The sequence below is a fragment of the Apiospora marii genome, assembly GCF_038362585.1.
Source record: "Apiospora marii strain CBS 49790 chromosome Unknown utg000004l_segment0_segment0, whole genome shotgun sequence".
NCBI lineage: Eukaryota > Fungi > Ascomycota > Sordariomycetes > Amphisphaeriales > Apiosporaceae > Apiospora > Apiospora marii.
Genome location: NW_027117375.1, coordinates 1747137 through 1759549, shown reverse-complemented (window position 1 = coordinate 1759549; position 12413 = coordinate 1747137). Strand labels below are relative to the sequence as shown.

The window sequence follows — 12413 nt, the reverse complement described above, 5'->3', positions numbered from 1 at the left end:
CTTCCCGGTTCGATTAAGGGGCACTAGAACACGCATCGACACCAACTGCCAACTCCCGCACTTGCAGCCCGGCACCTAGGGACGCACTTAAAATTACCCGGTACAAGATACTGTCAGATGCGTGGCCGACTTTCTGCATACTCAACATGTAAAGTGATTACCCTCTCTTCAATTTCCCCCTTGTATGAGCTGTGCTGCAAGTGGCCAGCCAGGTGCGGAGGTGGTGTTGTATGATTTTCATCCCACACCTGCATAAGGTACATAAGATACATAATGTACAAGACTCTCCTCCGTCATCTGGGGACATCGAAACTATGTATTGTCCGAACCGACGATGCGAACACATGGCGCGAGCTTCCCCTCCATTTTGGTCGATCCTTTTCCTTGCCATGACTTGGGGGCTACCATCCACCAACTAAGAGATCTGCAAGGGGCACAATCAACCACCATTGAACAATGCCAACCGAAACGGCGCACGAAACCACTACTGGCGCAAGGCACGTGGGAAGGGATGAGAGCATGGACTTTGTTTGTTTCAACCGGATTTCCAAGACATTCCCCCCTGAATTGTACGGTATCCAATCCTCAACCCTGCCCACAAGCTCCGGCAAAGGTACGGACAGCCTCGTGTATGGTGGCAATTCGCTGCATCTCGATCTATTGACTTTGGTGTTATAGGTAGATGGGCTGGGTCCGGATCTCGTTTCGCCTGACTACCGTTGCGAAGATGCATCTACATGTGTCTCGGTACTGCCATGTCTTACTCTTTGTGACCTCTCCTTGACATGTTAGAGGAACTGCATGTGTCTAAGCAGAAAGGCGGCGATTGTTGACGAAAGACCACCTCATTGGCGACTCCTCGGTTTACCTCTGGAAAGTTCTTCAAGCTTCAACAATGGATTCAAGAGTCTGTAGCTGTAGTGCCTCCAAATATTTAAGGGGGCTGCAGATCGCGGCAGTAGATGCAGCTCTCCAACAGCATGTAGAGTAAGCGTAGCAACACAACAATTATTCAACATTCAATTTCACATACAACAACTATGGACACCATGTTAAGTTTCGGACAGCGCTACAGTAGCGTCGGTCACAGAATCAGGGCGATCTGGCTGTCGTTCAGTTTGGGCTTCGGCCTTCATCATCTTTGGTGCGCTCTGCAGAAGAAAGACGGGCCTGGGAAGACCTCCCAAGCCCTCCAGCAGCCAGGCAAAGTGCAAGACTACAGGGGCTTGTGCAAGGACCAAAAGCCTCTCGTGATCCTCATCCTGGGTGCCCCGGGCGTGGGCAAGGGCACCCAGTCCGCGTATCTCGCCTCTACATTTGGACTCACCCACCTGTCCTACGGCGACCTCATGCGCAAGCTCAGCAACGACCGAGCGTCAGTCGTCTCCACGCTGCCGATCAAACCAGGTACCAAGAGCCCCGCCGTGCCCGACGATCTCGGGGCTGTTCTGGTGTGGAACGAGATCGAGAGGGGGATGCGACACGAGAACAGAATGGCTTGGCTGGTGGATGGGTTCCCCAGAAACCACCGACAAGTCAGCAAGTGGATGGAGAGCGCATCTTCGGTGCAGCCGGTTATCTATCTGTTTGCGCCCCTCTCGGTCTCCGCGTCGCGGATCAGCGGCCGGGCGGGCGGGTCCGGGAGGCCGGAGGATGCAGACCAAGACGTTATCGAGGAACGGTTGGACAGGTACCGCAACGAGAGCGAGCCGCTCTTGGCCAAACTAGAGGGCCAAGGCTTCCAAATCAAACGCATCAATAGCGACAGAGAGCTGGCGGAAGTGCAGAAAGAGCTGTACACGCTCGTCAAGGTAAGTCGGATAGAGAGACAGACACGAGTCGAGAGATCCCCTCACTAACTCTAGCACAGGGTATTGCTGACGAATATGTCAGAGCATGCATGTACAAAGACATCAACCAGAGGATCGAACACATGGCACTGCAAAGTAGCTTTCATCGCGCCCTGCCAGTTTTGAAAATTGGGTAGAATTCTCTACGGGCGGGCTCAGTCGTGCGTGTAATTGCTTAAAGCAAGTATCCGTAGATGTGCAATGAACTGGGGGTTGGGAGACGGAAGAATGGAGAAGGAAGACGAGTCGTGATACGGGGTGAATGTGGGGAAGGCCCCTCTGGATTATATTATTCAATGCACTCCCGAGAAGATAGAGGCAATGCTATGATTCGGCTCGAGCGAAATGGAACTGGAAATCGCAAAATTGCCAGCTGCCTGTTCGTGTCCTAGACATCGTCAATTTGCTGGTTTGGGTTCATCTCGTCATGTCTCGGGCTCGACGTTCACGTGTCTACCAGCACAGCTCTGACTTAGGACGTTGCGGAGGCTGCCTGGGTGCCTGTTAAGTTTGGGAACGTCGGCCTTATGATGAAATCCAATAAACGCGACATCATTCTGGCTGCCTGGGTGTAAATCTCGTAGTTGACCAGACTCTGGCAGTGAAGCTCTTCAGTGTTCGGAATGAGACCGGTGTGCCGGCTAGGTACCTAGGTAGTGCGGGCTATGGTCTAAGGCCCTCCGTATTTCCGAGCCTCTGGGAAATCCAAAAGCGTGGGAGAGTAGGCAGTACAGTAGGTCTGTATGCCTAAGGTAGGCAAGCATTAAGACAGTTATTTGGCAACCAACGCTCGCACACCTCGGGATCGGCCGAGCCAACTCATTTTCCTGGAGATGCATTGATGGAGAGGCTGCCTGCCAAATGATGATTTCCATAAAATGTGGACAGACGGATTGGCGGTAGGGCGACGTGCGCTGTGCTTTTTTTCTTTCTTACCCGGTTTGAGCACCTCTTTTTTTAGCGGGTTGTCGGGACAACCCGCTAGAAGGATAGGAAAGGGCCCCTAAAAGCTAGGGGCTTCAGTGAGCCCAAGCTTCTTCATGCTAATCTCCCACACAAATTGACTTCGAGGCCTTTGAAGAAAGGAGCGGGCAAAGACGCGACCGGGATCACCAAGTCGCGTAGACGCCAACTCCATATCATCAGTCTTATTGTACTGCACACCACCTAGGTCCATCCCTTGGGAATTCGTCTGGCATCTATCGACTTCCCAAGCCTCTTTTTCTGCCTCCTCACCGCCATGTCCGTACGCGTCGTGGCCCGAATCCGGCCATTGCTTGAAAAAGAGCTCGACAAGGACATCATCGTCCACGCCGCCAGCACCGAGGACGGGAAACCCAGCACCCTGGTGAAGATCCCGAGCCCCAAGAATGGAGCAGAGGAGTTCACGTTCGCCTTCAACAGCGTCTACGACCAACAGACCTCGCAAGAGGAGCTGTTCACCGCCGAGGGTACGCCACCACCATGGCCTCGACGAGGACACGTCTGGAAAGCTGGGGAACCCTTACTGACTGTCATGTTCTCTAGTTGCGCCTCACCTCAAGTCGCTCTTTCAAGGTCTCGATGTCACCCTCTTCGCGTACGGCGTCACTGGAACCGGTAAAACACATACCATGCGAGGAGGGATGAAGCTGGCCGAACGCGGTGTGATCCCTCGACTTCTCAGCGGTGTCTTCCGTAGATCAAAGAAGATTGCCAAGGACACCAACGGCGCTACCACGGTGACTGTGGCCTTGTCCTACTACGAAATCTACAACGACAAAGTCTTCGACCTGCTCGAACCCCCGGAAAAGCGGACCCCGACGGGCCTACCGTTGCGTGAAGCCAATGGTAAGACGCATGTCGTGGGCCTTTCAGAACGGCCATGCGAGGACTTGAAGGACTTCGAGAAGCTATACATTGAGTCCAACCTCAACCGCGTAACAGCGTCGACAAAACTCAATGCCCACAGCAGCAGGAGTCATGCCATTCTTCGTGTCAAAGTCACTCAGGTGACAGAGGAGGGCGTACTGGAGAGCACAGCCTCGGCCATCGATCTGGCCGGATCCGAGGATAACCGGAGGACAGACAACGGCAAGGAGCGTCTCGTCGAGTCGGCAGCAATCAACAAGAGCTTGTTTGTGCTGAGTCAGTGCATCGATGCAATTTCACGAGGCGACCGACGTATTCCCTTCCGGGAGTCCAAGATGACCCGGATCCTTTCCTTGGGCCAGAACAACGGAATCACAGTCATGATTCTGAACCTTGCGCCTCTCCGAAGCTATCATCTGGACACCCTTAGCAGTCTCAACGTCAGCTCCAGAGCCAAGAGAATCGAAGTGCGTGAGATCGAAAACGAAATCGTTTACAAGCAGGTCCCTCGTACCAATCCCGGCAACGTCTCAGGTGTGCCTCGACAACCTCTCCGGCCGCTTCTCAATGCTCACAATGTCCATGCAGGTGCAGTAGCTGCCAAGGAGAAGGAAAAGGAAAAGGAGAAGGAGAAGCCGGCCACGGATCGACCTGTCAAGCTCTTCAATGTCTACACCGACCGCTCGAAGCCTGTCGTTCCCGCGAAACCTACCATCGCCATGACCTCGCCCTCGCCCACCGGTGTTCCACGACCAGCCAACACCACTGTCAAGCGTTCAACAGTGGCCGTTTACAAACGTCCTTCAGATATCGAGAGCGGCATAGCGCGACCTAGCAAGATTACCCGCCCTGTGCATACTTCTCTACCCCTACCCAGCAAGCCGGCCTCGACGTCCGCTCCAGCAGAGCCGTCCCCGCCCGCCATATCAGCAGACCTGATTGAAGCCATGGTCGAGAAGAAAGTCGCGGAAATTCTCGCTTCGCGGGAGGCTTCGCGTAGTCAGGAGGCACCAGTCCAGCCCCAGCCCGAGATCAGCGATGCAGTGCAGAAACGCCTGGACGCGCTCGAGCGCCGGATTGAGGATGGTCGTCATGACGATTCCAACTCCGAAGGATTGAGGTTCCTGTTGATGGCAAGGCAGCACAAGGAGAGGGGCGAGGACGCCAGTGCGCTTAAGATGTACGAGATGGCGCTGCCGTACTTCCCAGGCCAGGTGAAGCTCCTCGCCAAGATGGAAAGGCTCAAGTTGAAGCTGGCGGCTAAGGCGCAGGGAAAGGACAGCGGCTGTGATATTGGCCACGAGTCAGGCAGCAGCTCTGTCTCCCGCAAGAAGAAGGTCCACCGACAAACGGAAAGCGAGGATTGCGACGCGTCCGAGGCTGACGACGACGAGGAGGATTACTCGCGGGACCGGAAGAAGAGCAAGAAGGCCAAAGCCCTCAAGCTGGACCTTCCCCTCGATGATACACCCCTGACACCCCATATGCAAGAACTGCTCGATATCATCAACTCGAAAGACTTGAGCGCTATCATGGGGCTGCAGGGGTTCGGGCCGAAGAAAGCGCGCGACTTGGTAGATTATCTGGCCGCCACGAGAGATGAGCAAGATGGCGCCATAACGTCTCTGGCGCAGTTGCGGGCTGTTCCTGGAATGGGCGGCCGTGCTGTCGAGAGGGCGTACGAGGGTTTGGTGGCCGACCGCGCATAGAAGAGGGGTAGAAGTAGAGGCGAAGTCATTTGCGGTGTTTATCTGCATAGCTAGAAGGTGTTTGAGGGCCAAAAAGAACTAGAGCAGAGCATTTGGGCCGGTTGCATTGGCGCGGCGTTTAGGGGTTGATGGGGGTATCCCATGCTTTTGTTTGGATACTGTTTCAGCATATTGCACTCAGGCGCATCTCTTTTACCATTCTTCATCGGCCTGGTTATCAGCTGCCCAGTCTTTTCTGCATACTTGATTCTTCTTCCCCATCTTCATCTTCTTCTTCGTCTACATCTTCATTGCCGCCTATCCCTAGGCCCTTTCCCTTTGTCGTCTTCAAGAGGTTGGTATTAGTAGATTTAAACACAGAACAGATTGAAGCTTTGCAATGTGCATGTCGTCAAAACCGAGTGTCGGGGAGCGGACTGACTCTCGGGCGTAACACTGATCTGCAAATTGGTGAGACTGCCCCAGCGATCAGAGAGTGAGCTAACGTTAACCTGCTTACCTAGAACGACATGGTTTTAACCTAGCCGTACAACTTGAGCCAAAGTTAAGTGATGGCAAGATTACCTGACAGTTGCTTAGGGGGCATCTTAGCGCTGGCCGCGATTCTTAGCTTCCGCGGCGATCAGGTCTACCCGTCCCCCGTCACCAACGTCATCGATCCTCTGCAATCACCAGCCTCGAAAGCGAAGCTATTTTCGCATGATGGCCCCATGGCGCCCACAGCCTTTCCAAGATCTCGGTTATCTGCCCGATTCGCATTCTTATATTCGGTGGGACCAAATTTGCATTATATCATGACTTGTCGATTGCGCTCGCTACCCACGTGTTTCTGAGAAACTGGAGGGACACCCACTCATCGCTTTCGGACTTGAAGACTTCCCCGGGTCTACTTTGCTTTTCTGGCACGCTTCCCGATTGACAGGGCTCTGCATGGCGGCTTGCAGTCTATCAATAGTCATGATGCTATTGACAACATACCCACCTGGGTACGGACAAATAGTGTTTCCCCGTTGGAGCTCTCCGGCGTAACCGCCCGCCATGTACGGTCGCCTTTGTCGTAGGTAAAAATGCATGACGTGCCTGATTGGTTCCAAGCGTCATTTCTTGGGAGTGAGACAGGTTATCCCCATAGGTTACCATGCATTATAACATCGCTCCTTGTCTTTACCTCTTATGTGCACTTGGGTTATTGCTTATCTCCCTTTGACTGAAAGCCATTCTTGGTTGCGAAGCCCTACGTTTCGCTCTGTCTGTCAAGTCTTGTCTCTATTCAACTAATTCGATTGCGACAAACCACCAACCGGTGGCACCCTTAATATGGTCGGCCTTTTTCGAGACACGTTCTTCGGTCAGTGCGTGCGCTTGATTAGCCGTGGCAAGGTCTTCAAGTACCCCGAAGAAATCGACCCTTCGATATGGACCAAGTATGTCCATGCGGAAAAAGTCGGCCAATATGGCTCAGTATGGCCAGACCACCGCGCCTGAAGGTTCGTCTCGGGAGAGTCCTGCTCAAGGCCCACGGCAGCCGCTACGTGACTCTCGCTCCTCTTCGGCAACGGAGGTAGACCATGGAGCGATTGCCCCTGGTAGCCATGAGCGCCACGTCGACCCCGAGAAAGGCAAGGACCACTACATTGTCGACTGGTACGGTCCCGACGATCCTGAGGTACGATAAACCCCAGTTTATTTGGACTGCAGTCGTGTCTCTGCCTCGATTTATCTGACATTCTGCAGAACCCTCGAAACTGGTCTCGGCCCAAGAAGTTCTTCGTCACCTTCGAGATATGCCTTCTTACCTTCAGTGTGTACATCGGCTCTGCCATTTACTCCTCCGGCATTCTCGGAGTCTCTCAAGAATTTGGTGTGTCCCGTGTGGCTGCGACTCTGGGCTTGACTCTTTTTGTGGCCGGTTACGGGCTGGGTCCCATGTTGTGGTCGCCCCTTTCTGAAATTCCCCAGACGGGCCGAAATCCCATCTACATCTTGACGCTGGCCTTGTTCGTCGCTCTCCAGGTCCCCACAGCCCTGGCGACGAACTTTGGGATGCTTTTGGCGTTCCGTTTCATCACCGGCTTTATTGGCAGCCCATCGCTCGCTACCGGAGGTGCCAGCATCGGAGACATGTATTCGCCCGCCAAGCGCACATACGGCCTGGCGGTTTGGGGTATCGGCGCTGTTTGTGGTAAGTCACGCCTTAAAACTTGCCCATACTTTTTGTAACTCATACTGAGCCGTCTAGGCCCTACACTCGGTCCCTTGGTCGGTGGCTTCGCTGTCGAAAAGGAGACATGGCGTTGGACCATATGGGAAATCATGTGGCTCTCTGGCGCCACGCTGATTCTTCTCATATTCTTCCTACCCGAGACGTCGTCGGCCAATATCCTCTACCGCCGGGCTCGCCGTCTCCGCAAGCTCACGGGTAATGACAAGCTCATTTGTGAGCCAGAATTAGTGGGACAGGAGATGACCGCCAAGGATGCTATGTCGATGATTCTGATCCGACCATTCTCGCTGCTGTTTACGGAGCCCATCGTCTTCGCTCTCGACTTGTACATCGCACTCGTCTACGGCCTGCTATACATATGGTTTGAAAGCTTCCCACTGGTCTTCACTGGAATCTACGGCTTCAGCCTCGGGACGCAGGGCCTGGCCTTCATTGGCATCCTCGTCGGCGTGTTCGTGGTCTTGCCGCCGTTCGCCTGGTACCAGCACAGGTACATCGAGCCAAAGTTCAACGAGAATGGCGAATTGAAGCCCGAATGGCGCCTGCCCCCGGCCTTCATCGGCTCCCTCGCCATCCCCATCTGTCTCTTCTGGTTCGGCTGGACTTCGCGGCCCGAGATCCACTGGATCGTACCCATCATCGGCACCGCGTGGTTCAGCGTCGGCACCTTCTTGCTCTTCAACTGCGTCATGAATTACCTCAGCGATGCCTACCCAGAGTACATCGCGAGCGTTCTTGCTGGCAACGACTTGCTGCGGAGTGGATTTGGCGCTGGTTTTGTACGTTTGTTTTCTCTTTACTCACTCGGATTCTCTCCCAATTTCACAATCTTTTGCAAAGGACAAGCATGCTAATCATCTCATACACAGCCGTTGTTTGCGACAGCAATGTATGACTACCTCGGTGTGGCTTGGGCTTCTTCGACATTGGCATTCATTTCGATAGCTTTCATACCGATACCTTTCCTCCTATTCAAGTACGGCGAGATGCTGCGACACAAGAGCAAGCATGCGCGGCATGATCTTTAGACAAAATCAGCGCAGTTAGAACATGATATCAGACCAACACAATTGTACGTAATGTTAGCATTCAATTGATTCTTTTATCATCGAAACGTCTCTTCGCTCTCAACGGTGCAAGTCCGTTGCTTTGCCAACCCATGTATGCATGTAGTAAATCAAAATGGAAAGACCTGATATATTGAACAATCTAAATCTCCAAAACCTTTGAACGTTGATGCTTGTAAACAGGGTATCTCGTAAACTCATGTGGTGTTCGTCATACACGTACAGGATCAGGAAAGACGTTGACCACTGTTCTCTCCTAAAAAAAAAAAAAAAAAAAAAAAAAAAAAAAAACAACAAAACATCCAGAAGAAATCCATCGACCCATTTTGAGTGCTTCTGGATTGACCGCAAACATACATACACACAACTCCGTACACCTTTCGTAGACTTTCCACGACGACCAGAAACACCCGATCAGACCCACCTCGCGCGAGCAGATCTATCAGCATTGCATTGCCGCTCCTCCAAGTCCAAGCGGGCCCACTGCTTCTTTTCCATTTCCATCAAGTTATGCAGCCTCGTGAACTCCATCTCTGATACTTCCCTTTCAAGCGCCTCCCGGCCGAAGAGCTGTTGCAACCTCTCGTTGCCGGCAGGCGTCAGGAGGGGAGGCGAGAGCGAGCGGCTGTCTGGCAATACCTGCAGCGGCGATGTCCAGTGCACCCTGAGCTGGTGGCTGCTTCTTTCCAAGTCTCGTGCCAGCTCTCCCCCCTTCAAGATGCTATCTGATTCCCATCTAGCTATAGTCGCCTCAACTTTTTGGCAGGTGAGACTTGGGGCCCTAGGCCGGGGGGCAATGATTTCCACCTCGTCAAGGGAGCGCGGCCACTGCTGACTGGGCTGTGGAGGCGGTGGTACTTGCTCCTTTTGTGGATTTATGAGGTAGGATACTTCTAACCGCTTGTCTCTATGCTTTCGGGGCGTTGGCGTCTCTAGGACGTACCAGGCCGGGGACTGGCAGACGGGGCCCAGGGGCTTGGGTTGGAAGACTGCTGTCTGGGCACCGACAGGTGCGACCGGGGTGTCACACATTATCATTGCAGCTGGGGATCCCGGTGAGTATCGGGGCGACTCAGATATGACATGCACTTGTGGGATTGCCGGCGTTGGTATCTCGGGTGGTTGATACCATGGCGACTGGGCCGGGGCCGGGGCCGACGGGTGTGAAAAGACTGCCGTGGGCGGTTGTGCAAAGGCTGCCGTGGGCTGCCATGGAGGCTGAGGGACAGGGGCTGGCGAGCGTGCCCTGCGGTTTCGGAGTGTCTCTCGTCTCCTTTGGTGTGATCTAGTAGGCGTGCGTCTGCGTGATTGGGGAGGAACACGTCTTGAGTGCTGATTGAGTGGTCGTTCCGTCCACCAGGTCATTGGTGTTGCCGGTTGGGCTGAAGGGATATCGTCCTCCCAGTAGCTGCTTGTGCGGTTGGCTTCCATGTTTGCTCTTGGGTATGAAAATAAGGGTATATGGTGTATGTTAAGTATTCGCTACAGAGAGCGAGAATGAGGAAGAGATATGCTTGGGAGGAACTTCAAGGACCAATTGTTCCTCTTTCGGTTGGAGACGTTTCGAAGATGGCGTGAATCAATCTTCGTAGGAAAGAGCAAAGAATGAAGAGGAACTTCTGTTTCTCTTGATGGAATTTGAGAGTGGTGCAATCAGACGAGCTTGATCAACGAGAAAATATCGCCGCTGGCGAGTTGAGTGGACGATAGAGTGGACGGTTGAATAAGTAGGTATGTGTGAGAAGATGAGGCCCGAGAGAGATATTTTGCTGGGAAGAATGGGAGGGAAAAGAATTGGGCCTTTTATATTATTTCAGTCACTCCCAGAAATGGAATAAACGGTAGAAGGCGTACTGTATTGGGCTACTCGCCTAACCATCAATCCAGATTTCTCCGATTGATATTTCAATGCGAGGAGACACTGAATAGAAAAAGTCTAAAATGTCTGAACCGTGCTGTGTGTGAAGAGAGGGAGGGGGCGTGTTATTCCACCCGGGGGGTCTGGTCAACGTTCTGTCCACAGTTGGACAGTAGTTAAGGGAATGTGACCCGAAACGGTCGTCCTATAGCCATTGCAAAGGTAGTGTGGTGGTGATGCGACTGGCAATGAATAAAGACGAATAGGGGGTCGTAGTGTGGTTGGTCTAGCCAATGCGTTCTGTTCTCTCTCCCGCAGCTCAATTTAGCCTGGAATCACCGCTGACGGACATGACAACTTTTCATGACGGACATAATAACGACAGCAGTCTGCTGAAAGCAGCATAACTCGCAATAATGAGACGTGCTGACCCCCTGAGTCTGGCTGGGCGAGCAGCGACCCTCAGTTGCGCATGTTTGAATGTGCAAATGTGGACCACATCCCTTATCTCGAAAGTCAGTTGTAAATTGTCCTCTTTTAACCAGAGTAGACAAAAACCTTTCTCCTTCTATTTTTCGAAGGGTTGAATGCACGGCAGGAAGTTTTTCAGTCGGGGAGATGGTTATTCCAAGCATCAGACTTACCCCTTTTCGACACCTCAACACAGCCAGTCAGATATCATCTCTCAAACACTATAAATAAATCAATAGTCATGTCTTTTGTATCGCAAATCCGGCATCAGCTCAGGTTATGCCTCGTCAATTGAACCAATTCTGCTTGGTCTGGTCAATGCTACCAGGTTCCAAAGCTGAGTTTGAGAATGCAAAACATGCTCAGTCGTGACTGGTTATCCCGCGACCCATGGGTCTGCCGAAGCCAAATCATCAAATCGAGCGAAGCCGGAGTTGCTCGACAAGTATCCAACCCAGCAAACGGTTGATTTAGCACCCTTGGGGGCGTTGATAAGTCACGGGCTTCTAAACGGTTTCTGAACTGGAGGTAGACAAGCTGAACATACTCTCATATATTCAAAATCTCGAAGAAGCTGAATACCTCCATTGACAATGCTAGCGTACATGATCCCAGGCAACATTGAGATAAGTTGAGAGTGCGACCTTGGGAAGCTGAAAACCGTCATCTACGATGATGCCAACTTCTCAACCTCGCCCTTGCCCTTGCCTGGGGCCGTCTCAAACTTATCTTTCCAAATGCTCTCCTGATCGAACATAGTGATACACTGCATCGCTGAAGGAGATCCGTGGTCCGGGTCAGCCAAGCCTTCGAGCAGGACCTACATAGTCGGGTGTCAATCTGGGTTCTGGTCTGTGGCATCAGGCACAGCTTACCTCGATCACCCTGTTCTCCTTCTTGAACACAGCTCCCGCCAGCGGGCTCTGACCCCTATCGTTGATACGGTTTGGATCCGCCCCGTGCTGCATCAGTAACTCCACCAAGTCGGCATGGCCATGATATGCAGCCAGCATGAGCTGTCGCGTTTGCAGGTCAGCGGGCATTCTTGATTTCTTCATGGTCACTCGCTCAGAAATCATACAAGAGTATCGCCCTTTTCGTTGGTCATGTTGGGTGGCAGACCCAGCGGGAGAGCTTGTTTGAAGACATCGACCTGGCCAGTGCGAGCGGCATCATACATTCGGCCAGCGAATGCAATGGCTTCTGGGGGCAATTCGCTCACAGTCCGCGCCGACGAGGTGGCATCAGATGTATCAGAGTGTGGATCCATTGAGGATCTCGAGGCCCTCGAGTCCTAGAGATTGATTGAACTTGTGCTGCAACAATTGGAGGGGACGGAACTTATATGTATTGCAAGACGTAACCGTTTACTTTGGATCAAAG

General features: G+C 52.8%; 5 protein-coding genes across 5 annotated transcripts; 3 read left to right on the top strand and 2 right to left on the bottom strand.

Annotated features, from left to right (window-relative positions):
- Positions 1-1049: 1049 nt before the first annotated feature.
- Positions 1050-1859, top strand: PG985_006496 (uncharacterized protein; the record flags this gene model as incomplete). The annotated part of the gene is made up of 1 exon (XM_066826265.1): positions 1050-1859. One exon carries the CDS (start codon positions 1050-1052, stop codon positions 1857-1859), a length of 810 nt encoding a protein of 269 aa, XP_066685872.1.
- A 1231-nt stretch (positions 1860-3090) lies between these two features.
- On the top strand, positions 3091-5410 carry PG985_006495 (P-loop containing nucleoside triphosphate hydrolase protein; the record flags this gene model as incomplete). Its single annotated transcript, XM_066826264.1, has 2 exons — positions 3091-3301; positions 3378-5410. The coding sequence occupies 2 exons, from the start codon at positions 3091-3093 to the stop codon at positions 5408-5410; spliced, it is 2244 nt and encodes a 747-aa protein (XP_066685871.1).
- A 1453-nt stretch (positions 5411-6863) lies between these two features.
- Positions 6864-8662, top strand: PG985_006494 (uncharacterized protein; the record flags this gene model as incomplete). Its single annotated transcript, XM_066826263.1, has 4 exons — positions 6864-7076; positions 7145-7592; positions 7650-8413; positions 8504-8662. The coding sequence occupies 4 exons, from the start codon at positions 6864-6866 to the stop codon at positions 8660-8662; spliced, it is 1584 nt and encodes a 527-aa protein (XP_066685870.1).
- Positions 8663-9115: 453 nt separating this feature from the next.
- Positions 9116-9733, bottom strand: PG985_006493 (uncharacterized protein; the record flags this gene model as incomplete). Its single annotated transcript, XM_066826262.1, has 1 exon — positions 9116-9733. The coding sequence occupies one exon, from the start codon at positions 9731-9733 to the stop codon at positions 9116-9118; it is 618 nt and encodes a 205-aa protein (XP_066685869.1).
- Positions 9734-11697: 1964 nt separating this feature from the next.
- On the bottom strand, positions 11698-12300 carry PG985_006492 (ankyrin; the record flags this gene model as incomplete). Its single annotated transcript, XM_066826261.1, has 3 exons — positions 11698-11850; positions 11906-12046; positions 12112-12300. The coding sequence occupies 3 exons, from the start codon at positions 12298-12300 to the stop codon at positions 11698-11700; spliced, it is 483 nt and encodes a 160-aa protein (XP_066685868.1).
- Positions 12301-12413: the final 113 nt, after the last annotated feature.